Source organism: Anser cygnoides, chromosome 1 (assembly GCF_040182565.1).
Source record: "Anser cygnoides isolate HZ-2024a breed goose chromosome 1, Taihu_goose_T2T_genome, whole genome shotgun sequence".
Lineage (NCBI taxonomy): Eukaryota > Metazoa > Chordata > Aves > Anseriformes > Anatidae > Anser > Anser cygnoides.
This window is the reverse complement of record NC_089873.1, coordinates 165803773-165831765: the sequence shown is the minus strand read 5'-3', so window position 1 is coordinate 165831765 and position 27993 is coordinate 165803773. Positions and strand designations below refer to the sequence as shown.

Sequence of the window (27993 nt, the reverse complement as noted above, 5' to 3'; positions counted from 1 at the left end):
GTGAAAACACTGGAACTGTGAGTTTCTGGTGTGCTGTGAAATAGTTTTATTATTCTCGGCCTTTGATCAGTACATAACCACGAGGTTATTTGTATTAGGTAGAAGGGTAAAAGGACAAAGACCGAGTCTCTAAAGCTTACAGCTTACGTGTTTTGTGAAGAGTAGTCTGGTTTTGGTTGGTCAAAGAGGTAACTAACTTAGTGAACACAGGCAGGGTGAGGGCGGATGGGTCTAAGTCAAAATGAGAAAAGGCAAAGCTGAATGGAGAGCATTGGTATGTAAGGAGCACAGAGCGATCTTAATGAGAAGCAAGAGGGAAAAGAATAAACTGGGATTGGTGGAGAAAGGAAACCAAGTGAAGACAAAATGTGGTACTGTAAAAGCAGCTGAAGTGTGTGAGTGAGAAAAAGAATAGGAATGGAGAAGGAACACTAAGATTATGTTGCTTTGTGAGGAGGCACTTGTGGAGCTGAGGAAGGGAAATGACTGTATTCGAAAAATGTGAGTATAGTAAAAAAAAAAAAAGTGAGTAAAATGATTGAGCAGTCAATCAGTAAAGAAAGAATTGCCATGACAGAAGAACAATAAGTAAAATGGAGGTGAGGAGGAATCTAGATTTTAGAAGTAGGAGAGTAGGTTATGGTGACAAAGGGATAAATGAACTTTTGCATGAAGCCTGTCAGTATACATGCTTTTCCAAAACACACAGAACAACTCAGGAAGTGCTTACACTTAAGTGAAATTTATAAGAATTTCACCTACTTATGAAACACAGGTAGGAACACACCATCTTTCCACCAAAGCAGAAATTAACTGGAAAGCTGTAGACTAAGGCAGTACTGTATCAGAAGCCGCCTCAGTGTACCTAAAAGCCTCAGACTGCTAAGGATCTCAGATGTGATAGTTTCTGCTTGTTTTGTTTCTGTGTTTTTTCTCCTCTCTTTTTCCTACCCTTTTTTTTCCTCTCTTTTCCCTTTCAGCACACACTCATGCATAAACGCACAAGCTATATTAAAGACTCGGTATTAAGACTGTGGAAAAAGTCACATTATGGTTAGGGTGGTGATTTGCCATCCAGAGGGGAAGGATTTTGATCCTTAGCTCTACATACCTGTTGAAGAATAAGTCACATGGACTTTACTAGTTTGCAATTGTTTTCTCATTTTCATTGTCTTTGAGATCACAAGCAGTGAGATCTGCACACAGTGTCTGAGTTATGTATTACACACTTTGCAAAATGTACACAAACTACATAATGTATTTTTTCTGTTTCTAATTTTCAGGTTTATGAAATTAGTGCTTTAAGGATGTAAATTATGTTATGATGTGCCTCTAGCTTCCTGCTTGTAAAATGAGGATGTAGTGCCCCTTCACTACTATAATGGGAACAGAGGCAAAGAGTTAGATGCCCTTACATTATCTTGAGTGACACATGAAGCTGGTAACTATTTCATGGTACAGTCGAAAGTGTGCAGTAAAGAAGGCTTCAAACCTATTAATTGAACAAAAGAAAGGAAAATGGTATAAGAAGATAGCACAATTAATGAACTGCTTTCATACTCTTTTACTGAATGAGGTAGGGATGTTATGGAAAAAAAAAATTACCGTAATCACATTATAGATCTCATAGTCCCTGCTTCCATAGATTGTATGAACGATCCAAACTTAAAATTTATGGGTGCTTTTTGTACTTAATTTTGTGTATTTAATCATAAATATTTACACACAATCTGTGTTTTTATTCCCTTCAAATTCTTCCAGTTAGCTCAATGCACCAAAGAAATTGTAGCAATCCTTTGTCATCAGTTGTGATAGCATTAGTTATGCTGGCTTTTTTCATCTTTTCCTTTTCAAATCCTAAAGGTCAGTTTTAAAAGGTTAATTTAAACGGGCAAACATATTGCTAACAGGTAAATGGCTTGTTTGTATGTTGCAATGAATGGCTTTTACTTAATGCTCTTCAGTTGCATTTGTCTTACGTTTTTCTGTTTTTACATGCTTAGCACGCCCAGTTTAGGGAGTCTAGGAGTCTGTTTGATGAAATATTCCTCAGTCGTCCCGAGGTATGGTATAGTTCTCTCTAGTTTAGACTTTAACTATGAATTTTCCTATTGGCAAACAAATGCTTCTGGGTTTCATTATGCCCCCCCACACCTCCTCCTCCTTAACTTCTCCATATTGTTTTGTATGCTGAAGATATCATTTATGGATTTTACTAAGTAACTTGATCCTTTTTCCTTACAAGTTTTTCTTCTGTAAATCCTCTTCATTGAGAAGAGTTACCAGTTTAGCTATCCAAAGGGTTACTGAAAACAGTTTCTTTCCTTGAGTAAAGGTGGTTGTCTCACAGTATGCCATGCTAGGTTTCAATTTAAAAGAAGCTACAAAGCCTTGGGGGAAAAAAAAAAACAAACCACAGCCCTCTTTTTGTAAAACAGCTACAGAGAACACTGTTTCCAGAGGAGTTAATAGGTTTGACTTCAATAGATCCTGTGTAGTATTTCATATCCTTTAGCTTAAAGAAATTCCTCTGTTTGATATACTATTCATATTGATAATATATTTTGCTATTTAACTGTTTTCCTGGTTGTAGGAATACTAATTTTTCTGTTTATACAAATTTCAGCATATTTAGCAATCAAATGAATTGTCTGTGATCCTTACAATGGCTGATTTTGTCAAAAATCAATATAAGATATTAAAAAAGTGCTTCATTTTTTAGGAGTTTGCATGTGTGTATGTATAAACTGTGTCAATAACTAGTTATCTCTATATAACTAGGTATCAATGACATTCTCACTAAGAAGAAAATATAAATATAATTATTCAGTAAATGTCATTAATATAAAATAGAAGTATCACTATAAAGTTGTTCATTTTCTGAGCATCAGCTGAGAGGACAGAGTCATTCTGCATTGTCCCTTTTCATTCCTCAAAAATGGGACCCAAAAGGTGGCAAACAATTATACTTTGAAGAAAAGTTAGGACTGTTGACAATAACTAGATTAAATGAGAGCACTGTCTTGCAAAGGACAGCCTATATTAGTGGGAACTGAGCGGTGGGACTGATTGTAAAACCAGATACTAAGTGATGTAAGCGAGGGCTGAATCTGGTTTAAAGGGAGAAAACCATTTCATTAAAGATTCTGATAATTTCAATGTGCCAATTTTTGGAGATGGTAAATAGAGCTTAGTTTACTATAATTGTCTTTTGACATAGAGTACAATAAATAAGTTGCTCACGCTTATTGCAAATGCCTGTTCTCATGTCCCTGGATTATTTATTGATTCACATTTCTTATACATGTAAGCCTTAGCAACATGCATATAGAGAAACCTGTTAAACTTGTTAATGTAGCTAAGCCAAATCTTGTTTTTTCAGAGGGAACAATTTGTGTAGAGCAAATTTGATAACTGATGTGGAAATGCAAGTATGAAGTACAGTAGCTAGCAGATTATTTTAAAAAAGTTATTTTACAGAGCTTCTGAAATTAAAGTTGAAAATAGTCTGACTTGAAAGCAAAACCTTTGAGGCATACGCTTCTGATATAAACATGTTCAAATGTAGCCTTTTGTTTAATGTATTTTCAGTCCTTCCTTCACTTTTCCCCATCAGTCTTGCAGCTGCAGCAAAATTATGCTAAACAAATTAATATTTTCATAATCAGTTAAGATGACCATTTAGGGACATCTGAAATTATGTACAGTTGAGTTACGGCTTCTTAAGATTGCTGTTCAACCAGCTTTTTGTGATTTCATTGGAATTGTCTGTATGAACAGCAATGTTTTTAAAATATAATATCTTGTGATACAGAGGTCTGGTTAATTAATCTGAAAGGAAAGAGAGCAGCTGGAATTTCATGGCCATGTTATGAAGGGTAGTGCTGGCTGCCTGGAGTTGGTACAGTTTGTTCTTGCATACTTTTAACTGTAATCACTATACCCTGGTAGATTAATTTGCACTGTTCACAAAGGTGAATATGTCAATCTCATGACAGAGCTCTAGATCATTGTGACTGTTTAATGCCCTTTTAGTTATGAATATATCCATATATATATGTATGTATGTATAAAACATGCATAAAATAACATTTGGTACAGTGAGTGAATAACACGTTAAAATCAGAATTACATTATTTCAGTAGTAATTGTTTGCTCTGGGTGAATCGGCAAAATAAATCTCACTTTAATCTTCCTTGATATAATTTTTTTATTACCATTTTTAATAAGCTACTTCTTACCTCAGTTCTAAGTCATTATAATCAGCAGTCGGAGAAAAAGTACAGGAGAAGTCAAAGAATGTTGCTCCTGCTTCTGTCTAGATCAGATTGCTACTGTTACTGGCAGCATTATTTAACTTGTATCATCCTGTGTTGTTTTGCTGTTATTTACTTAACATATTGTTTAACTGTTCTTTCTAGTTTTCATCATGCTCTCTTTAGTGAGAGCTGCCATAATGAAAACTTCTGTTTCCCAGCCTACAGAACAGTATATAAGAGCTACTAAGCCCTGTTGAAAAACAAGCACTGAAAAACAAAACATACTCATACTTTCCGTATTTTAAGATCTGGTATTTTGACATGACCAGAGAAATTTCTGCATTGTTTTGACTGATATCTCTGTTTACTTTTGTGTAAGTTAAGAGTTGTCTTTTCTGAGTTTAGAAGTCTTTAAAACAATTTTAATGTACTCATGCCCTCTAGTGTCCCTAGAGGTTTTCTTTGCTTTATGTACGTTTTGCAGCAGGTTGTTGGATAATCTATAAATTGATTAGTGCTGTGCTTTTGCATCAGCAATATTAAGATACACCTTATTCTAAATCTTTATAGTTTGTAAAGTATTAAAAGGCCTTTCTGTCAGGAAAAAAAAAAATAGAACATACTATGTAATGATTTTATCCAATAAGTTTTTAACATCTTGGCTGCATACCAAGATGGTTGCAATAAGAAGGGGGAATTCTGCTGGTTTTGATTTTTAAAGTACTCGTCTGAAATAATTTCTAGTTTCATTTAAGATGAATATATAATATGTATCTTCTACAGCAATTTTGATTTAATTCTGGGCTCTGTCAACATAAGTACCAATAAGCCTTGTTTTATTGATATGAATTATTTTTCTTTTGAAGTTCCTTGATATGGACATATTATAGAAATGTCAATTCTTTTCTAGATCTAGAAACACAATTTAGTCCTAAAGATAGTTATTCTAAAATAAATTTTTAATTAAATTATCACTAACCTGTAAATCCAGGAAGAAGAGTATCCACCACGAGATGATTTCAGTGATGCAGATCAGCTTAGAGTGGGCAATGATGGCATCTTCATGTTGGCATTTTTCAGTAAGTTATCTGGTATTGCAGACCTATTGAGGTATATCTTAATTTTACCTTATTTCTGTGGAATATGGAAGATAACTGTGATAAACTGAATTAATGTACTGTAATGAATTACTATTACTTTTACCCGTACAGAGATGTAAGCACTTACTGTTCCAGGTGTAGCAAGTGTGTTCCGCTTGTTTTTCTGTGCCACCTTTCATAGATAAGGGGACCAAAAATCACAATCTTCTGAGATGTAATAAGACTGCACTGTTAATTCTGAATTGAGTAATCCTGTCATCTTCTAGCTGGACTGCGACCTTTAAAGGCTGGATCACAGAAATCTGGCCATCAATTCTTAGAAATTTTAGAGAGAAATGATGTACCATATAGAAACTACTTGTGTTAGTATAGTGAAGTTAATTATGGAACAAGTCCAGCCACACTTACTTTCAGGTTGAACTAACCACTAGCATATAAATATGTACTCTTAGGTAATATGTGATTGTAGCTGGTGCTAATTTTACAATTATTCAGGCCCTGTGTGTGTTGTGCATGCCTTGTCTTATAACTTACCTACTGTGTTGAGCAAACTTGGATTTAGCCACTGGAAATTACTTGTAGAAAAAAGCCGTTTGTTTTTCCACTTGCATATTTATTTATCATTTCTAAAGATATTTCCCTGTTCTGAAATGCTTCTCTGGCAGCCTTTATGAAAGTTTGATGTGGGGGATGCAGCTGTTCTTTTTAGCATTCATCAGGATGAAACCTGATTGGTTATCCACTGAATTTTGGTCTGAAATAGGTCTTTCAACCGAAATTTCATTTTAGTTCATGTACCTTTTATGTCTTTCATAGTCTCTTGATTTAAAAGCTAGAGGTCCAGGTTATAGAACTTTATGAAAGCTTTTTAGTGTTGATGTATAAATCACTAGGACAACTGGGGGATTGCATCTTCGGATAATTTTTTTTATAATTTTTATATGTCACGTAGCAAATATACAAATATGTATGTACGGGAACAAAGTGACTTTTGTAGTCTGGCCTCTATCTGTAGTTGGACCATAAAAAGGGTATGTATTCTTGGGGGTGAAGGGTTTTACTCATTTTCTTTTTTTCTTTTCTTCCCCTGCCCTATATACTACAATGTCTTGTATTTAACCTATGTAAGTTCTGTGTCGTGTGAACTTGCTGTTGCAAGTCCTGGTTCAGGCCTTCATTAGCACTGCACTGGGAGGTCAAGTGGGTGAATTTTTGGGTCTAAAATGTTTTGTGTCCTTTATATCAGAGCTTAAAACAGACTTGTTAGCTTGCAGTTAGGAATATAGTAGTAGTAAAACTCATGCTATGCAGAAACTGAAGCAGAAGCAAAGACTCCATTGATACTCAAATGCAGTTGGCCAAAACTGCACACGCAGAACCTTGTGCACATCTTCAAGAATGGAGAGGCTAATTTGGATAAACTGGCTTCTTCCTCTTCAAATCACTCATTTACTTGAGACTGACTGCACAGAGCACTACTTTTACGTATTTTTAAAAAATACCCTGTAGATCATGTTTTTTCTTGATCATTTTGAGACTGTGTAACTGCCAACTTTGATCATGTCTGAATGAAATGCATAAAATGAGTGCTCTCAAAATTAAACGTGTTGCAAGGTGTATATATAAAAATATATGCTTAATTGGTCTCTGTGTTAACTGTTACTGGATACCAGTTACGTATGGGAATTTATATAGTTTACTTGGTGTTTGTGTTCATAGTATGAGGAATTAATGAAAACTGGTTGCATGTATAGACTTGTAATGTTCATTTTCAAAGTTTTTTTTCATGGTGAGATTGGACAATTAAATAAAAAATGAGCTTAACTTAATAAGGTTAGATCTTAAATAGTGTGTGATGTATTCACATAAGGAGATCAAAGTCTTCATAAATTTGATGTATGTAGACTTAAGGAAGCAGGAGTTGAAGTGAAATTTCCAGAACAGCTATCTGTGGGATTTGTTTGTTTTTTTTCCTGGGTGGAATATGTTTAAATGCTGGAAGCAAAGGTGGCAGAACACTGAGAGTCTAGAGTAAATTTCATCGTGTAGTTAAAATTCAGGACAACAATGTCAGGAGCTGTGGTGTAGTGAGAGAATTGTGGAAAGAACGACTTGTTCTAGATGAGCTCTCCTTCATCCTTTTTGTGACTGTTAGGTACGACACTTGTAGTAAGATCCTGGAGGTTGATTACCTTTATTTTAAGTATAAAACAGAATTTAGCTTTTGTTACCTCATTTTATTCAACCAAAATATAACCAAATACATTTTTTACTGTTCTTGCCTACTTGCTACAGTGAACTAGTGATGAGTAGCTACCATCTAGTGGTAGCTGCCTAAATTGCAAAAATATTTGTCTTGAGGCCATCTAGTGGCCAGATGTCTTTTTTGTTTTGTTTTGTCTTTTTGGATCTTGGTGCATGCAAGTTATAAATCTGTTTCTCGTCTAAGTTGAAAAATACTGTTGTGTTTAGCATAACTAAATAAAAGGAGACAATATAGTCTAAAGAATAAAAACCCTTTACACGAGCAGGTATTTTGAGCATCTTTTTTGTGTTTGTAAAATGTCTTTGGGTTTTGTGTGGTTTTTGCTTGAACACTTGGTTCAGAAACTTTGTAGAAAAATTTGGAAACCTACCTATTTTATCTCTTAAGTGGTGAAACTGTTTTAAGAAACTGCTGTCACTTTCGAAATCTGTGATTATGTTGATCAGTGAATAATCTCTGCTCTCTAATGGTCAGGGCTGGTGTTTGTCAATTTCTAATGTGGAACTAAATTAATCTATGAAGTCAATGCAGCAAATTATGCCACCAGACCACTTAATATATTTTTCATTTATGTATTTTAGTCAGATGTGCCTTATACAACATAGTATAAACTTTTCAGAATGCCAGAGAAATAAGTTAGTAGGTGAGTTACTCTGAGTAAATTTTGTATGCATAACAAAAAGGAGGAACTTCTGAGCTGTTTCTTATCATTTTGAACACAGCTGTAACGGTGATAGAGAAAGTAACTGTCATGCCCAAAAATGTTTATTTTTTTTGCTTAATGTGCACATAGTGGAAGTTTGAATCATGTCCGATTGGCTTATCCTGGCTAACTGACAGTAATAAAAGGTTTTTCTCTTGTATTTAAGGAGTGCTTTAGAATATTACCAGCATTTTCACCTGTGGACCCCAAAATAATTGTGGAACTCATTTGGATTCTTTGAAACCATGGAAGAGAGTTTTGGGCAATCCTTGCTCTGGAAGAACTAAATATTAATTTGAATCTCACAAATGGTTTGATAAGGAAGTAGAAAAGGAGAAAAATGTTTGAGACAGCTGAAGTTTAAGTTCTCATCTGGAGATGTGATTCACTTTTGAATGACACGTGGCCAGCCAATTTAAACACATTACAACTTGACAGCAAAAAAAAAAATCTCATAATACAAAGAAACGTAAATGTAAATTTAGTCCAAGATGTTATATTGGAACAGATAACACCCATAACAGTAGTTCAGAAATTAATGTTCACGCTGTTTTCAAACCTAGTAGATGCTTCAAATGATCAATAAATTGCATACAAGCTAGGATATCTACTTGGGACATTGCAAGCAGGCATAAGTTGGGAGGCAGAATTGTAGCGCAGGCCCCAGATTAGCACAGCCTCCTGTTGTATGCTTCCTGAGAAATGGAAACATGGTCTAAATTGCCAGTGGGAGGATTCCTTTGTGCGATTTTAGGAAACCTGACTTTGTGCATGTATTAATGCTATGCGGGTTTCCCTTAGTCATGCAAGAGAAACTAAGGGAAAGTCATTTGACTGAAATAGCAAATGTTGGAACGAGATAAAGGAATTGTGCTTGTTTTCCTCTGATCATCGGGGAGTCTGGCTGACCTTCACACACAATCACCAAACTTCTTTCTTTATGCAGAAAGAAATTGACTTCTGTGGTTTCTACGTGTGCATTGGATGTAATACAAAATAATTGGAATGAGGAAGCTTCCAATTGGGCATTAAGAGAAATTTACCAACGTGGGTAATGAAGTACTAAAGATAAACTGCCTAGGGAAGTTTTTGAATGTTCATCACTGAGTCGGGTAAAAAAAAAAAGAGGCCGGTAGCAAATGCTGTCACTGATCATCAGCAGACTTAAGGTGAGGCCATCAGGAAGGGGGAAAAATGTATACCAGTTCAGAGTAGAATAAATTCTATGCAGAAGTGGGAAGAACATTTTTTAGTGGTGCATGAAAACTATTATTTATTACTGTATGTTTAGTAAACCTAGGCAAGGTATGACGCTTTAAGATCTTTTGGTGTTTGCTGTATATTTAAGAAAAAAAACACAACTATTTGGACAGACAAAGCAGGGAATAAAGGACATAATTGAGCATGGTTTCATTTTGTATATAGTTGCCATTTTAATAGTGTCACAGACTTGACCTGTGCTTAAAATTTGGAACCAGCATGTGTTTTCAGACCAGTTCTACGTTTAGTATCATGAAAAGAAGGTAGTAAACTTAAGACAAGTGATTAATGTGAAGCTGTGGAAAGCTAAGTGGAAAAGATCAGCAAGTGAGGTGAAAAGAACATTGAAGAAGTAGATTTGTAATAGTATGCTTGTCACTACTGTTGTATCTTCTGATGTATTGCAATATGTACACGAGATTGAAAAACTCAGTTTTCTATGTTTACTCTAAATTGTGGGAATAGAATGAAATGATGTGACAGTATTGGAACTGGTGCTGTTTAATATCTTTATCAGTGACACGGTCAGTGGGATTGAGTGCACCCTCAGCAATTTTGCAGATGACACCAAACTGAGTAGTGCAGTAGATACAAGGGAAGGAAGGGATGCCATCTAAAGGGAACTGAACAACCGTGAGAAGTGTGCCCATGTGAACCTAATGAGGTTCAACAAGGCCAAGTGCAAGGTGTTGCACATTGATAGGGGCAATCCCAGACATGAGTACAGACTGGGAGAAGAACTCACTGAGAGTAGCCCTGCAGAGAAAGACTTGGGGGTTCCAGTGGACGAAAAGCTCGACGTGAGCCAGCAGTGTGTGCTTGCAGCCCAGAAAGCCAACTGCATCCTGGGCTGCATCAACCGAGGCATGGCCAGCAGCTTTAGGGAGATGATTGTCCCCCTCTACTCTGCCCTTGTGAGGCCCCACTTGGAGTGCTGTGTCCAGGTCTGGGGCCCCCAGCACCAGAAGGATGTAGGTCTGTTCGAGTGTGTCCAGAAGAGGACTACGAAGGTGATGAAGCTGGAGCACCTTTCCTGTGAAGAAAGGCTGGGGAAGCTGGGAACGTTCAGACTGGAGAAGAGAAGGCTCTAGGAGACATCATTACAGCCTTTCAGTACTTAAAGGGAGCTTATAAAAATGATAGCAACTTTTTACACACAAAAAACCCCCCTTTTTTTTTTTTTGAAAGAGGTGGTACTCTTGATGGATTAATAAAATAGTAATGGCAAAGTATACTGCATCATACATAATCTTTGCCTTGCCCTATATCTCTTAGAGTATAAAAAATACCAATGGATGTAAGGTTGTTTGTCAAAACCAAGTTGGATAGTGGTACTCCATTTTTCTTAGAAGTGCAGATGGATAAAACACTTTTTTTTTTTTTGATTTTTGATATCAAAAATCATATGCTGACCACTGCCACTCAGAAGAGGGCTTTGGTTTTTCAAATAGCTTATGGATGACCTTGTTTGAAGTGTCAAATTCTGAGACTTACATAACATTTAGAACATCCTACATTTTGTATTTCAACTGTTTTTTTAGCACTACAAATCAGAAAAAATAAAATGTTGTAAGCGCTACAAGATATCAAGAAGACTTTTTACTGGAGAAAAAAAAATCTTTAGTTTATCCATCTTCCTCTTGAAAAGCAGCTTCTCTCTTAAATTTATTAAAGGGAAGAGGCCAGTAGTAGAAAGTTGAACTCAAATATGAGTCCAAATGTTAGTCATCTCTGGGACAGGATTAATAAAATCATTAAGGTTGGAAAGGACCTTCAAGATCATCTGGTCCAACCATCACCTTTCCACTAATGTCACCTGCTAACCATGTCCCTAAGCACCAAGTCCAACCTTCCCTTAAACACCCCCAGGGACGGTGACTCCGCCACCTCCCTGGGCAACCTGTTCCAGTGCCTGACCACTCTTTCTGAGAAGAAATTTCTCCTAATTTTCAACCTCAGAAACACTTTTTGTTGCAGAATACAGATGGTTGCATTTGTTGCAATAAGAAGCTTGCACAATTTATTAGTCTCCATCTTGCAGACAGAGAAGGCAGTAGATACTTCGTTCCATTAGTCTCTCCTGATTCTATTTTCTCTGTTGGTGTGGTGGGGAACTCGTGCTATGGTTTATCAACGGCAATACGGAGATGAAAGATGTAGACAGCTTTTATTGCAGTAATTATGTGAGACAGAAATTTTACATAAATTTACTTCAGTAACTCTTTCCAGATGCAGTGTAGGCCACAAAACTCAGAGAATTTGCATCACTGACAGAGGATATACATGGAAACTATGATGGAAGAAGATAGATAAATGAGCCTAATCTTGATGTAGAGAGTTTGAATATAGATTTTAAAAAAAAATAATAATTTGTTGCAGTCTGATCAGAAGCTGCAGATGCATTTCTGCAAGGACAGAATTATTATTTTTTAAACAGAATGAGACAATAAAGATGAATTTTAGAGGTAGAGATAGGACACAAGGGAGGGAAAAAAAGCAATGGGAAATATTGAAAACACGTTGACTTTAGCATTTGTTAAGGTGATGCAATGCCGAGGAAATGTTGGGGGAAGCTCCCTAAGGTGTTGCTTAGGTTTTACAGAGGTAGAAGTAATGATTTTCTCATATTGCTGAAGACATGGATTTTTGATTAGGTCCTCACTGCAGAATTTTCTAGAAATGGACAGAAACTTATACAGAAAACAAATCTCAGTATTTATAGTTCATTTTTTTAGAATGTGTGAACTTGGGTAGTTTACAACTTTTATATATTTTTTTCTTTCCTATATTCATTGTCAGTTTGTAACTTGATGGAACAGCACGCTGAGTTGGGGGGGGAACTGTTGTGAACTGTGCTGGAAGATGATTCCTTGTCTTTTAAGAGTTGGGCAAATAACGTAAGCTTAAATATCTTTCTAATACTCATCCAGTGACTGGATTCTATTTTGAGTATTTGTCTAGGTAAATTTGAAAGGAGGATAAAATTGTTGATGTGTTCAAATTTTGTTATAAGAAACGAAAGAACTTTTCTTCCCTTCATATACTTTGATTGGGAAATTATTTTTTTTTTATTACGTGCAAAAATAGCTATTAGGTACTTTAAATCCTTATCTTTTTATGTACACATTAAAACTGTAAGTATTCTGGGGATCCCCATAGTCCATTAGAAACTTGTCTGTCTTTCGTCCTCTTTGGCATGCCTGTCAGTGGAGCCATGATCAGTCACCCTTTGCAGCTTGAGTAATAGGGAGGACGGGACAGAGCAGTAGCTTGTTATGCTGAGGCAGGAACAGACACATGCCGAAGAACTAGCTTCCAAAATTTGTTACTCTTAAAAGTATGTTGAATTCGGAGAGCTTGCTTAAAAAAGGAAAATCCTGCATTCAGAACAGTGTATCCAAGCTTTCTCAAATGTAAATGCTTTTCTGTTTTGGAAAGCTAGGCGTTAGGATTGCGAACATGCTGTTCTGTAGCTGTTATGTAGTTAAATGCTTACTCTATTTTTTATTAGCATTTGTTCAAGGTTTTTGTTTGTTTTGAGGATTTGTAATTATCATAAAAGTAAGTTTTCTTATCACTACCCTAGGCAAGATGTTTTCTCGCTTGTACAAAATGACTGTGGCGATGATGCAAAGTCTTCCAAAATTTCTTTTGGAACATCAGTTTCTTTACAGTTCCACTTCAGTTTTACAGACTGTTTGAATTTTGCATTTGTGGGCTTGGACATAGATCTAAAAGAGAAGACAGTAACCAATGAAACATCAGCTTCTCAATTTATCTTCATCTCTATACTGTGTTTAAAGAGCAGGATCAGATACTTTATTCTGTTTTATCCAAACTGGATAAAGCTGAATATGCAGCCTTGACGCATGCATTTGTGTGCATATAACTCTGGTTTTGGTTATAAGAGTGTAGCAAGGTTTATTTTTTGTTTTAATCCAGATTTGTATGCTATAGTCCTCTGTTTGCATTTACCTTACTTATCTAGTGTCATTTGGTCAGATTTCTGTAGCAAAGTAATACTTTCCTCTGTGTTGGAATGTTCTCTTGTTTAAAGTAGTAGGTTACAGTCTGTTTACCATTTGCTTTATTATTAAGTGACTATACCATTGGGAATGTCTAGGTTCAAAGTAAATCTCTGAAATCTTGAGTTACCGGAAGGGAACTGGTACTGACTGTATAAGCCTTATTAGTTTATAGCCTTATTAGTTTATAACCTTATTAGTTTATAAGTGAAATTAATGTTAAGTCTGTTTGCTTAGCTATGCAGACTAACAGAAGCTACTGTTTCTTTTATTTTATAGTGGCATTTATTTTCAACTGGATTGGATTTTGTTTATCCTTCTGTATAACAAATACCATAGCTGGAAGGTATGGCGCAATCTGTGGATTTGGTCTCTCCCTGATCAAATGGATTCTCATTGTACGGGTATGTTTCTTGATTCTGCTTGTAGAACCAAGCCATAATAATTTACCCAAGCATCTATAGTAAAAGAATTAAAAATAAGTATATTAAATTCTGCACTTAACAGAGTGAGTAGAACTTTCTCTAACCTCCGCTTTCGTAGGGAATTTACTTAATATATTTTCATACGTGCTTACTAAGAATGAAACTGAATCTGTCTTTATCTGATTTATCATTTTGTGTTGATCTTCCAGCTAAGATAAATGGAGTGACTCATTCTTAGTATTTAAAAAGCATGCAGAAGTGGAGCAAGTACCAGAAGTGTCATTCATATTACTCAGAAAGTGTTCTAAAAGAAAAACATAAATGGTGGCGCAGTCTATCGGGGAAAAAACAAGCAAACAAAAACATTTCTCACTTGTATCTTACAGGGGAAAAGAAAAGCACATACATACTAAATTGAGTCAAAATCAAATATGTGGTCGCATTTTTACCAGCTCAGATACTCAATTTCTTGATGCTTTTAGTGTGGGACTAGATGCTTTTTGGAAAGGTATGTTAGCTAAGTGGAAGTTCCTTAGCTGACTAAATGGATGCTAGGTGAAACTTGGTAATTCTTTCTGAACTTGAGTTCTACACATCTCTGAGAAACAACATTAAAATCTCATCCTGTCTAACAAAGAGAAAGATCTTTGGTTATTAGTAATCTTTTATGCCATGCCAACTCTGATTTTTTTTTTCTGTATGTGCTAGTAATCTAACTTGATTGGCTGTTAGTACAATTAGCGCAAGGATTGTAGAGAGGAGAGATTACGTGGTCCTTATGGCACACATCCTACATCCTTCTTACAGCTGAGAGGTACTTTTTTGCTTCCCCAGGGCAGAGGAATCCTACCAGATCAGATGCAGTTCTGGTGTAATTATTTGGAATTTGGAGTTTGGAATGGAGTTTATCTCAATGGGCATGAAGACATGAATTTTTCAACTGTATATCCATTGGGGCTATTTTGAACTTCCCTCGAGGCATACTAAACAGAGGGCAGAACTTGCTCATTGTGTCAGTTTTATTATTCCTGTCTACTTGAGAATGTGCTCATAACAACCACTAAAATGAATACATGCTAAACTTCTTTAAAGAATTACTGAGTTATAGCCTGCATTTAAAATCTTGTGTATAGTCTGTTACTAATCTCAAAATATTAGAGCTGACCAGTTCCAAGACCTCGGGGCTGCTTTTTTCGTAGTCAAGATAATAAACCTCCTGTGCTGTATCCTCTTCTGGAGAAAATAACAGAAGCGCATAGGATATGTGCCAACAATTTTGTTTTAACGGTGACATGCAAGTGTGCATTTATACACAAAATTGTATTTCCTTTGCTTCAGACTTTTCAGAAAGCTTGTACTGAACTTTCTCACTCAGGCTCAGTAGTACTGTAGTAGACACTATATAGTGTCTAAACAGTTCTAGTTTACATATGCTTTCTCTGTATCACTTTTTATATCCAGAAAAAATAGTTTTTTTTTCTAGGAAACAAAAGCACAGATTTGTGGTTCAGTAAATTCTGCAGCAATGATTTCTTTTGCTTAAAAACGTGGGAGTAATGCATGTTAGGCCAGTAATTGATTGGTTAGTGGTTTTAATAAATCTTCTTTCCAATTAAATGAAATTGTAAGTTAAAAAAAAAAAAAACCATGCTTAAGAAAATTTACAATATTGACTATCAGGTGAAGTGGGATTCATAATGCAGTGAACTTTCTTGGAGTTGAATATTCATTTGGTCTTTTAATGAACTGTCAAAATACAACATGCTTAGTCTGCTGAATAATAGATATGCTAGTATTTATATAGTGATAATGTAAATTGTTCTTTTCATTCAATTTGGCAATTCTGTTTCTTTACCTTTTTTTTTTTTTATTGAGCCTTTAAAAAATTCAGATGATCTGGCTTTATTTTGTAGAAAACGTGAATCTCAATGCATAGTTACTTGAGGGGAACAAAAACCCCTCAACCCTTTTTCAAAAAACCCTTTTAACAGCTCTGATTTTTATTTGGTTGAATATGTTGCCCAGTATCATCTCTGGTTATTTTAGAGAAAATAATGCCTGAATTACTTGATTTCTTGGTTGATAACTACAGAAATGCACTGGAAATGACAAATAGGATGTGCTGTTGCAGGATGCAGTAAACATACTGAATGACAGTAGGATGGGAAGTGTACAAAAAGTGTGCAGAGCTACTAAAAAGGTTATTTTTTTCCTTCTGGCAACTTTTCACACATCTCTTCATTCCTACTTCTTGTGTGAGTTTTGGAGACATTTGATTAGCCTTTTTTATCAGTGAAGCATGCAGTCTGGAGTCGGGTAAAGGCAAAGATACCTGTCTCCAATACCATCACACCCTGCCTTCCAGCTGCCTCCCACATCAGAGAGGACAAAACTGTCTACCATGGTCACTAACAGGAACAGTTGAAATGCCTCTTCAAGGTTCATTTAGTTGCGTTCAGCTCACTGCTGGGAACTGAATGCTGGTTTGAAAATGAAAAGACTTTAATGAGTTGGGGGTCTTTATGGGGCTGGTATTCTTGGCAGCGATTAACAGTAGGGGGTATACAGAAGGTCAAAAGCTCTTCTTTTGAGGGGTCAGCAGAACATCCCTGTCTGATAAGATTAAACTAATGTGGCTTTTGGTGTTAATATCTAAAGCAGCAGGCTGCCGTAATGTGTTCAGGACGGCAGGCATTGGGTGGGGGGGTAGGAAATTGACAGTGGTGATTCATTATAATAGAAAATGTCAGATGATTCTGGCAAGTAATATATGCAACATATACACGTATATACACACGTATATATATTTTAGAGCTTTTGAAATAACTTTGTCAAAGACCACCTGATACTGGAAGTGTTATTTGTATGTTAAACTATGACACAAATACCAGTTTTCTATTTTAGGAGAATACAGTATTTTTCTTTAATTTTTTTTTCCCCTCAACTTCCTGTATTTGCATAAAGCATTAAATGTGTCTTAGTCATCTTTCTTGCTACAGCTAAGCCTTGTGTATGAATTCCAGTTTTCAGATTACTTTACTGGATATTTCAATGGACAGTACTGGCTTTGGTGGATATTCCTTGTACTTGGTAAGTGGCAATGGAAAACATTTCTGTTTTGATGAAGTACTTAAAGATATATCATGTCCTTGTAGCTAGAGTTCTGTAACATGTTTAGCTATATGTTTTTCTTTTGCTGTTGATAGTTTTGTATGCTGTTCTTATTTCTGTAGTGTTCACCAGGTTATTACCATAGTGTTACAGTGTGGATTGCAGACTATTCAAATAACATTCAACTCAAAATGGTACTCTACATTTGTAATTACGTACATACCTGAGATTTGTAGCTTGTGCTTTTTAATCTGCTCATGCTCGTCTAAGGGTGCAGAATTGTGTAACAAAACCTCTAGGTTTTATGCAGAGAACGCAGTGAAAGTAAGTGATACCAGGTACTTACATATATATGCTTGTATGTCAAGTTTTAAATTTTATGAAATGTGACTGATCCTAGGAAGGTGGAGTCAGTTGTCTTGTACACAGGTCATGAAATGTCCTTTTCTACTCCTTTGAAATGCATGCTGCATCAGTAGTTACTCAGTCAGACAAGAGAATGGCTTCATGCTTGCTGATCACAGTGCTTCCATGACGTCAGCTTTTTCTGAAGAGGTCTGCCTGCCTGTGTTCAAAGTTTTATACACATCACGTTCTGCCTTTGTTTTTAATTTTGATATTGCAAACACCAACCATTATAATTTTTTTCCTACTATGGATTTTGTGATTTGAACGTGAAGTCTGGAGTGATATGCTTTTACAGGAGTGAATGCTACTATCTATTTTATTTTCTTGCTCTGGAAGCATAGTAAGCTGCTGATGATTCAGTAGGTGGCAGTCTTCCCTTTGAGTCAGTTCAACTGAGGTCTAACAGCAAATGTTGGAGTAAAATGTTGAGTAAATTTTTTTTTTGAGAGATCCTGACTGCTTCTGATTTATTTGTTTCACAATAAATGCCAAAAATCCTTAATAAAAAAAAAGTTTTCCATATCCTTCTTTCAATACAATTTAAGAGTATTAATCAGATTTCTTAATAGCTTGCTCTACCGTTGTATACTTGGCTACATGAGGCATATAGAAAAAGTTGTGCATTTGTAGTTCTTTTTACTAGTCTTTCACAGCACTTCTCACATTCGGAAGTTAGATCACTTAGATTTAGGAAAGCCTTATTTTCAGCCTGAACTGTTAGAAGACTTTTTTCTTAAACTCACAGAGCTTGCAATAAAAGGCACTGTATGTATCCAGCAGTTAGCATTCCCTTGTTTTACAAATGTTTTGCATGACGTAGGCCAACAGCATTTTAGAACACTACAGAAGAATTTACCCCAATAGACCTACTTAGTAGGAAATGAAGGACTATTATCAAGTCATGGGAGTTCTGCCAACCAAATCTGTATTTCATTGTTTCAGATAACTTTCCAATCAGAACATGCTAAGTAGTATATCCTGTGTCTCTTTCAAAGTGAATAAACTGGAGCCTTTCTTTTGGATGATCCTTTGACATACTTGAGCCCATGCATTGCTATCTTTTTCTCTCTTCTGGTGTTCACCTATCTGTTTATGTTCCCTTTACTTTATTTAAAGTCTGGAAAAATTTGCTCACGCTTCATGGAAAAGTGAAATGGTCTACTTCCAAAGACCTGTCATGCACAGTGAACAAATTGGAGAGAGAGACAATTTTCATTTTTAAATTTAAATGTTAGCCAATGTTTCTTTTTGAGGAACACAATGGAAAGTGTTTTTTTTTCTGTGGTGTATTTTTTTTCCCTCCTCCGTTAAACAGCGAAATATAAAAGTATGGGTTGAACTTGGACTGTTTTCCCAGCATGTGTAATGCAGAAAATATGCTTTCAGGCACCTTAAAATCTTCTTGTCCACCTTTTGCTGTTTCAGCTGCTTTTTAGTTGAATGTAGGACTATCTCTGGTAACGTCTGGGTAGCACCTTTGGTAGAAATGTACAGAAATGTATCTGTCTTAGGTCAAAGTTAGCAGAGCATTCTCTGGGTAGGTTTTTTCTTCTTGGGTGTGTGTCCTATGGAGGCTTGGGTTTAAAGAAGCAAAAAAAGTAAATGCTTTTTGCTTGCCAATTTTTATTTTACAAAATAAATGAGCATGGGAAACAGTCAGGGTCTCAGCAGGGACAGCAGGAAGAAAAAGTGCATCACATAGCAAAATATCAGTGTAACCATAGAGATTGTTTATTAAGATGTAAGAGAACAGGATGTAATCCTTTGCTAAATTTGTTAACTTTTGTTTGGATTTTCATTTGAACTTTTGGAATCTCACTATATAAGTGTATATATCTTAAAGGAACCTACATGATCATTTAAACATATAAATGAACCCAATCCCTGTATAATAATTCTACACGTGGAATTGGGTTATCTAGTTACGATGTATTTATGATAAACTTAATTTTCTGTTTGTGGTCAGCTTGCTTTTTAAACACAAAGGTGCATAGCTAAACTAACCAAAGACTTTTCCCCGGTGGATTCAACTCAATTGAGTATTGATCTTATCCAGAATGTTGTCTTATGAGCAAGCACCAGATGCACTGTAAGAAAGTACAAGGATTTAATGTACCAACATCTCAATCTTAGATGATAAAAAAAAATTTAAAATGTTAAGGGTCTCTTTTTTTCCATAAACTTTGAAAATATTTAATAATACCATATTTTTTGATGCATGTCAAAATGAAAAATGACCTCTCAGATGGATAGCATGACATTTATAGTTAGGGGAAACACTGAAGTTTCTTCATCTGCCCTGCCCTGGACCTTTAAAAATTGGTTTTCTCTGTCTGAACCACTGGCAGTAGGCCCTTGCTCAACTGTGGGGAAAAAAACAGGGGCCTGCTTAGAGAATACAACGTATTCTACGATGGAATTGCTCTCCAGATATCTGCTTCTCTGCTATATGTATAATTCAGATTTCAACCCCAACATTTTGGGCAAATTCATCTGTTGGATCAGGGAGAATCCAACAGACGTAAAATAATCTGTTGGAGTTTACTTAACAGAGAATGGAGCAAAGAGCTGTGTTCACTATGCAACAGTGTGTTTTTCTGGGTTGGTTTGCTGACCTGTCCAGCGTGTGAATCTGTGTTGGTTTAAAAAAAAAAAAGTTAGTTATTTCCACTGTTGCATCTGTAAATTGTGTGACGGTTCTTTATCTTTTGCTCTTATTATTAGAGCAGAGATATTCTTTCAAATGCGGCTAAATTTAAACATTTAAAAATAATTTAAATTGTGCAGTTGACAAAGAAATAACACACATTGAGTAACTTTCTTTGAACTAACTGCTGTTCTTTCTACTCTTGGTCAGGTGCATATTTCTGGATGGTTAAATCTCAAGCCGTAATCTCCTACAATTTGTTATTGGCTTGTTGCTAGAACAATTTGTACTGACTTGTTTCTTCTTTTCTGTTGACTAGCAGTACATTTTTAATCTTAAACATTTCCAAAGTATGTTTGGAGATAATGTGGAACGTATCTCTTTTTTTCTTTTTTTCCTTTAAGTTTTTTCACGTAGTCTTTTTAGCAGATGATACGTGAACTCAGAATGCGTGTAAAATTTCAGAAAAGCCTTCCATAATGATATATTCTTATATCACGCAAGATCAAAGTGGAAGACTTGCTTGTTAAATTTGTGAGTGATGCGTAAAGATCTCACTGTTTTTATATAATCTGAATTTTTTAAATAATCTTAAGAATTTGTAGGATACTTTAGGTTGGTATAATTAATTTTGTGCATTTTCTACACTTTCAGGACTTCTCCTGTTTTTTCGAGGCTTTGTCAATTATCTTAAAGTCAGAAATATGTCTGAAAGCATGGCAGCTGCTCACAGAACAAGATTTTTTTTCTTGTACTAAAGGTAAGCAATTTTTAGTATTGAGATGAGATTCTCTCTCCCAGGCACACTGAGAAGAATACAATACTTTCAATTAAGAAAAAAAAAAATCAAACTTCAGTCACATGTCAAGAACATCTTGCTGTTGCATGATTTTTCAACATCTGTCATGAATGTTGCATATGTTCTACATATACTTGAAAATATCTTAAGACTCTTGAAATCATTAAATTTGAAAATAAACAATGTGTCCTCACTGCTGCCCCTAGTCCTCCCTGGAACTAATGTTCAGTAACAAAAACAAAGCAGAACTGGTTGTTTATCCTATGCAAGAATCCTGTCAGGACACTGTACTTTGTGTAGGAAAACTGGCTTTAATAGTCAACCTGTTGTCAGTGTGCTAGGAAGCACTAATCTGCCTGCATGTTAAATCTGATTGACGTGGGTCTGAACATGCAAACAGTAGATAAGTATTGCCTCTCTTTACATGACTGGCTTAAGATAGTCTTATACAAGGATGATTACTGTGTATGCAACAATGTGCTTTATATATCCTTTCAGGTAGCTGACTAATCAGTCTGGCACATATCCACTCCTTTTTTTAAATGTGCTTTATCCATTAGGTGGACCTGTTGGACTTCTATGTATCTTAAACTAGAGGTCTCCATTTGTGTTTAACTTTTTACCTAAACTGCACGACAAGTTAAATTTAAATCCATAAATAAGTACTGTAGCATCTTCACTGTTTTGCAGTTTACCTAAAATGTTTTAAATGCTGTCTTTTGACTTAACTGTGAAGCAGTGTTGTTTGTAATAAAGCAGACTTCCTTAACTTTTTGCAAGATTGGACACAGGATCAATATGAGGTAGCCAGCAATACATTGTTGGATGTCTGAAAAAAACTGAAATGTTGTTTGCCTAGAAAAGATGATTCCTTTTATATAAGACAGTGATATACATATAAAAACAGTAATGATAAGTAATTGTTCCTGATCGTGGAATGACCCTGTTAACATCATTGTGACGTTTATTTTTAACGTGTCATTTTGTCAAAGCTATGTGGTAAGTTGAACTTAAATAATAATATATTGCATTTTAGTAATCAACCTAAAATGGCACCTGTATGGCAGCATTTCCTTTTTGTAAGAGTAACATGTCTCTCACTTTCTTAGTAGTACGGTAACCCTTTCAGAATGCTGAAATTCATAGAGTAGAGACTGTGTGAAAACATCTTTATATCCATTAGCTTTCAGTATAATGAAGTGTAAAAACACTTTAAAAAATATCATTAGGACTGAGCAGTATTTGAAAATTGTACCTTGTAGAGAATAATGAGAGTGTAGAAAACATGGTCTGTGATTCTTTATTCTCCTGGTGTTTAAAATCTGTTTTGGGGCAAAACACTAAAGCCTTACTCAGTATTGAGTGATGTTAATGAATTGTCCTATCTGAATTCAGCGGCTTCTTTTAGCTATAAGCATTTCTCACCACCAGGATGTATGAGCTGATAAGGGTATGGAGTTTTCTTAGAGAGCTGGATACCTAAATACTATTTGTTGAAGTGTCTTAAGTATTGAAACAAGTTCAAATTAATTGCTATCACACTTCAATGGCCTTTTTCTTAAGTAGCTTGTTAACTTCCTGCACAATGTCTGTTACTCTTAATAAATAACAAATGTTAACTCTAAAATCATAAAATATTCTGAGGTGGTGTTAGGAAACGTAGCTTTGACAAAATAATAGTGAGTTTTCACTTTTTGTGCCATCCTAACATGGGTGGGGGAAGGCTGTTCTTTGCTGCTTCTACATTTAACATCATTTAGTAGTGTTGCTTTATGGTTAATCGCTCCAATGAACTGAAGTACGATTCTTTCTTTATCTTCAGACTGCATCGAACAGACATTCCTTTCCTATACCAGTGTGAAATTTCCAGATGATCTGTAACCCTCCAAGTTAATAGAATAGAAGACTACTAAAAACAGAAGACAAATTAGTGAAGATACAGCTTCAAAAATGAATGACAGGATGGTTTATGTTCAAGTGCCCGCTGTGGTCATTCTAGTAAATATTTATAACTGCTGCCTTTTGTTTCGGCACATTTGCATATGTGCTTATTAAAAAGATAATGCTGAAGTAAGAACAAACCATCTGGTAGTATAGATTAGGTACAGTCAGACTTGGTTAATCTGTGATCGTTGTATCTGACAGATGTAAGTGGTAACTTGTTTCACAGCACGTGTACACCACTGACTTGTTGACCTGAAGTTTGAGTAAAATGAAATGCATTAAATGATTCAGATTAACCAGTTCAGGCAGTTTTTTCTATATTTTAGATTCATTTAATTATATAATTATGTAGAACTTTTTTGTTAAGTTTACTAAAACCCAACGTTCCTTGGTGTCACAAATTTGTACTCATTAATATTTTATCAAATTCAAACCAGTATACTGTTTTACTTAAAGCTGATGCTCCATGTTGAGTCCCCTGTAAATAATTCTGCATAAATTACTGTTTGAGTTGCTTCTTACGAATTACAGCAAAATATATTTTGCAACAGCATGTTCTCCAAATTATGTTTAATCTTCATATGACTACATATTTTCTTATTAATTTGGCCATTAAGGGTATAATTACTGTTAGATGTAATTTTGGAGGTAAAAGCATTGAATTGTTTGTCTTGTCACAACTTTCCTCACATAGATTTTTATTATCTCTTTTGGGCTTGATCCTGAAAGCCCTTATTCTTATGCACGATCCCATTAAAAGATGGAGTTCATGTTAGCAGGGATGGACAGCCTTGCGTCTGTAGCCCTTGGTTATGCAGTTGGATCCTTATGTGTGCACCTTTGTTCCTGAAACAGAGTATTGCAAATGTATCCCCTGACTTATAACAGTGGCTCTGTTTAAGAAGTCTTGAGTTCAATAAAAACTCAACATCCACTCTTAGGGTATAAAAAAAAAAAAAAAAGCTCTTATAATGCTTGTTTAGAATAAATACTCTATCTCATAAGAATAAACTAATTTAAGCTAAACCTTGGAAATAATCTATGAAGGAAATCTTACTTTTAAAGCTCTGAAATTGGAAAAAGTGTGTTGCACTTCTCTCAGTATACATTTAAGTTATACCATTACTTTCCTATAAATATCATCTCTATAAGGGGTACTCTCTAGTGTTCATGCACATTTGATTTCCTTTAATGTTTAATGGTTTATGCTTCTACCTAAGTAGGAGAACACATCTCTCAGTCCTTTGTACAACTGGAATCTCAGTTGCAAAATACATTGGTTGCACCTTTGGGGAAAAATTACAAATACTTTCCTCCAGTTTTTCTTTTTGTATTAGAATTTTGCCTTTTATTACTAACATTAAGAATAATGAGGTTTATGTTGTTTTAAGCTAGTGCTGTATTCAATTTTGTATCTATAATGAATGTTAAAAATGCATATGTAAACTGGTTACATTATTCATTTTCTTAAACTTTCAGAGGTGCTGAAAGTGACTAAAACTTTAGGGGCACCTTCACTTCCCAGCTTTTTATGGAAAATAAAATTAAGTATTATCTTCAATATCTGATTGGAAGTTCCTTCTAAACTTAGCTGTTTGTTTCTGTGTTCTTTTGCATTCATTGTCCTTATGAAAAAGAAATGGAGATAATAAAACATTGCTTTGTTTTGCTAATTAAGACTTAGGCTTTTTGTTTTGGGGGTGGAGGTAGGTTTCACATTGAAAATAGCACACTGCAGTACTTCTGGCATTACAGACAAATTACTTGGCAAAATAAGTACTAATCTCTTCTCTGCTCTTCTCCTTTTCATCTCATGCTTTATGGCAACATACTGTAAAAACATTTCTTTTAATGAGTTAATGCAACTGTGCAAAGCCTGCAGTATTGATTCCTTTTCTATGTTTACCAGTGTCAGCTAGTACTATTTTCCATCTGTATCAATTTTCCTAAATTAAATAGCAGTCTTCTGACTGATTTATTTTGGTTTGCTCTACTACATTTTTACAGAAAGCTTCCTACAGATACTCTGTTGTTGGTTTTTTTTGTCTTTTTTTTTGGCTGGAGTAGCTTGCAAAAATTCTCCTTTGGACAAACAATATGTAGGGTTAAAAATGTACACATTATCTAATCCTCTTTAGTTGATGCAGCAGTTTGGTAGCCTGAAATCTCATCAGCAGGAGGAAGGGAATTGGGACACAGTTTTCAAAGACTCTGCAATCTATTCCAGATGTGTCAAATGCTGCATATTTTCCTTGCTATTTCCTGTGAGCTTGGTTAGGAGCAGCTGGCTCTGTGGTTTAGAGACACCTGGCCAGCTTTGCTTTGTGTCTTAGTTGGGGTAAAAAAAGCTTCAGTATCACAGTGAAGTTGACTGTAAACAGATTTGGTATGAATGTAAATAAGGCTTTGAAGTATGGGGCAAAAACAGCTGGAGGGGAGGGAGAAAATGGAGGGAGAGAGAAAACTTCATTGTATTCAAGTAACTGGCTGAATGTAATTTCTTCAGTTTTTGTCATCTACTTTTATTGACGTGGACACCACGGGAAGATGGACATCATGTATGTGATTCAGGTAGCCTGGAACTCACACTTCTGAGACGATCCATCACTAACACTTCCTGTGCAGATGACTGATGAAATTATACTTCTTGGGCAGAGAAGGTTGTCTCCAGTCTTTCATTTTGCTGACTCACCTGCAGTGTGGGTGTAATGCTCATTCTACAACACCTTTTAACCTTTTTGAATGCCATACTCTTTTTGAATCTGCCTCCTTCGCTTTGAATGACGACAACAGATGAGGAAAAGTGATTTTAGTAACATACTATCATAATATCAGAAAGCTTTTAATCTCTTTTCCACCTTTTGTGAATGTTCTTCCATTAATACTCTGCATTAGTCCCTCTCGTGTGGTTGCTTACTTTATTCACCTAAACAAAATATTCCTATCATGAAATTACCATTGCTTCTTGGACTTCTGAAAAGTGAATAACATCTGGTATGGTAATAGGTATCTTTCAATAAGGAAAACATTTCTAATCATCCTAAAATTGGATTAGCATCTGTGCACAGCTAGCCAGAAATGGAGTCCAGTATGTCCTATATATGTTATTCTTTTCCATTATCCCAAGATCGTTAGCATCATTTTCCTCAGCTTCCTAGGATACTTTCATTGTCTATATCTTCTCCACATTGCATATCTTTTCCACTTTCATGTCCTTTCTTATTTCGTTATGCACTTGTCAAGTACATAAAGGACAGTAAGGACAGGCAGAAGGCTATGCTACTGCATGTTGGCTGCAGCTAATAAATAACCCACCTAGCAATTTCCAATTTTTTTTATTAACTGCAATGATAGTTTGTATTTTTGTAAGTCCATATTTTACAGGTAACTTTTCAAAATCAATGACTTCCAGACAGCTGAAAATGTGTGAAATATGTAACTGCACCATCCAGCGTTTGTAAGTATTGCATGTGCAAGTGGCATTAAAAGGGTGGCAGAATTTGTTGTAGGTATATTTTCCTTTATCTCCTTAAGGGTCTACATAATCTACTGTAACCATTTCCTGATATATATTTACCTTTTTCCCCCACCCTTTCCAAATGAAAGAAAAATCAGCTTTCTGGATTTTTGTTGTAGTGTCTAAAGTTGTTCTCTACTTTAGGAAACTTGCAAGCAATGAGACTTAAGTATTAAAAACATCATCAGGTCTCCAGCTATTGTTCCTTTTGTGGAAAATAGAGAAGTATATATTCAAAAGAGAAAGTTTAAAATCTTTTGGATTTTTCATATGGAGGGATGGTTGCAGTTACCCTTGTTTTTACATCTGTACTTGTAGTCTTCACTCTCAATTTTTCTTGTGGTCAAAGAAGCAGTATGTTTGTGGAGATATCCTTAATGTAATCCAAGAAGTTCATTGATTCATCACTATGTATGCCTGCACAGAGGCCCATCCTGCTTCATTTTCTGGATTGGTGTAGTACCATGACTTCTAAATACTCAGTTTCACGTGGAACAGATGGTATAATTTGTTTAACAGCAAAATAACTGTAAAATACACTTCACTTGCACATGCTTATTAAATGAGTATTGCAGTTTAATGTAATTGTAGTAGCATTGCTGGCTTCCTTAGATCCTCTCCTTCTTGCATGAATATAATGTCAGGCCACTTCAGCTGTACATAGCTGATGAGCACTCAATCCTAGATTCTGAAGTTTTAGGTGTATTTTTCCACTGGCAGTGACTGGGTATTTAGTTGAGTAAAGTCTGCTGGAAGTGTTAGTAGAATAAAGCTGATGCTAGTCACTGTGTAACTGTAGAATGAGCGCCTGTGGGGTCATTGCTCAGTTGGTCTGTTCTTTGCATCCCTAGGTGACTTCTAATTAGCTAATTAATCTGTTTCTTGTAATTTTCATAGAAACATTTTGTGCTGCTTTTAGTCTTAAAGGATGAGAAATTGTTTTTTGATCATTTTATCTCTGTACCTCTCAGAACAACAAACTTTTAAAGGCAGGCCTGTCATTTCACTTCCCACTGTAATGAGGATCACTTTTGCAAAAGAAATTGAGCCAAATCCTACTACTTTTTACCTGAATTGGAAATCAAATCCAACTTGAAAGCTGTTACTTTGAAGATAGTCTGACACTGCAGTTAAGCAAAAACAGAATTTTGTATTGTAAATAATTACCAGCAGTCAGTTGTTGTGTTACTTTACTCTGAATTCTGAATTGCTGCTCTCTTTCTGCTGAGGAGTCAGTTTTGTGTGTTTTAGTAAATTTTTTTTTCTAGTTGGAAACTCACAGTGCTCATACCAGTTCTGCTGGTATTCATTATAACATGGGTACACGTTAAATACAAGAAATACTGACAGCATAATCCCCTGGTTAAAAAATTGTAAGCGTAAACATCCAAGAGACTTAAATGTTTGTGAATTCTGACTGTAAGCTGACTGATGTGCCACGTTGGACTCGGTTACATGTGGCTTGGCTCAGGCCTGTACCTGATTTCTCCTCCTTAGGGATCATGAGTGCTGCTATGCAGTGTGCTCGG

The 27993-nt window shown here is 35.5% G+C and overlaps 1 protein-coding gene across 5 annotated transcripts in view; it reads left to right on the top strand.

Moving 5' to 3' along the window:
- The window catches only part of NDFIP2 (Nedd4 family interacting protein 2), a 141506-nt gene that overhangs the window by 23879 nt on the left and 89634 nt on the right, over positions 1–27993 (top strand). For 2 of the 5 annotated variants that reach the window (XM_048047473.2, XM_048047470.2), the window contains exons 4-9: positions 2004–2063; positions 5251–5338; positions 13893–14017; positions 17062–17128; positions 20859–20964; positions 22826–26993. In XM_048047473.2, coding sequence (XP_047903430.2) covers positions 2004–2063; positions 5251–5338; positions 13893–14017; positions 17062–17128; positions 20859–20962 — 444 coding nt within the window. In that variant the 3' untranslated portion in view covers positions 20963–20964; positions 22826–26993. Of the gene's footprint in view, positions 1–2003; positions 2064–5250; positions 5339–13892; positions 14018–17061; positions 17129–20858; positions 20965–22825; positions 26994–27993 lie in introns of those variants that run through there. The other 3 variants (XM_048047471.2, XM_066987140.1, XM_048047472.2) reach the window with 2 other exon arrangements.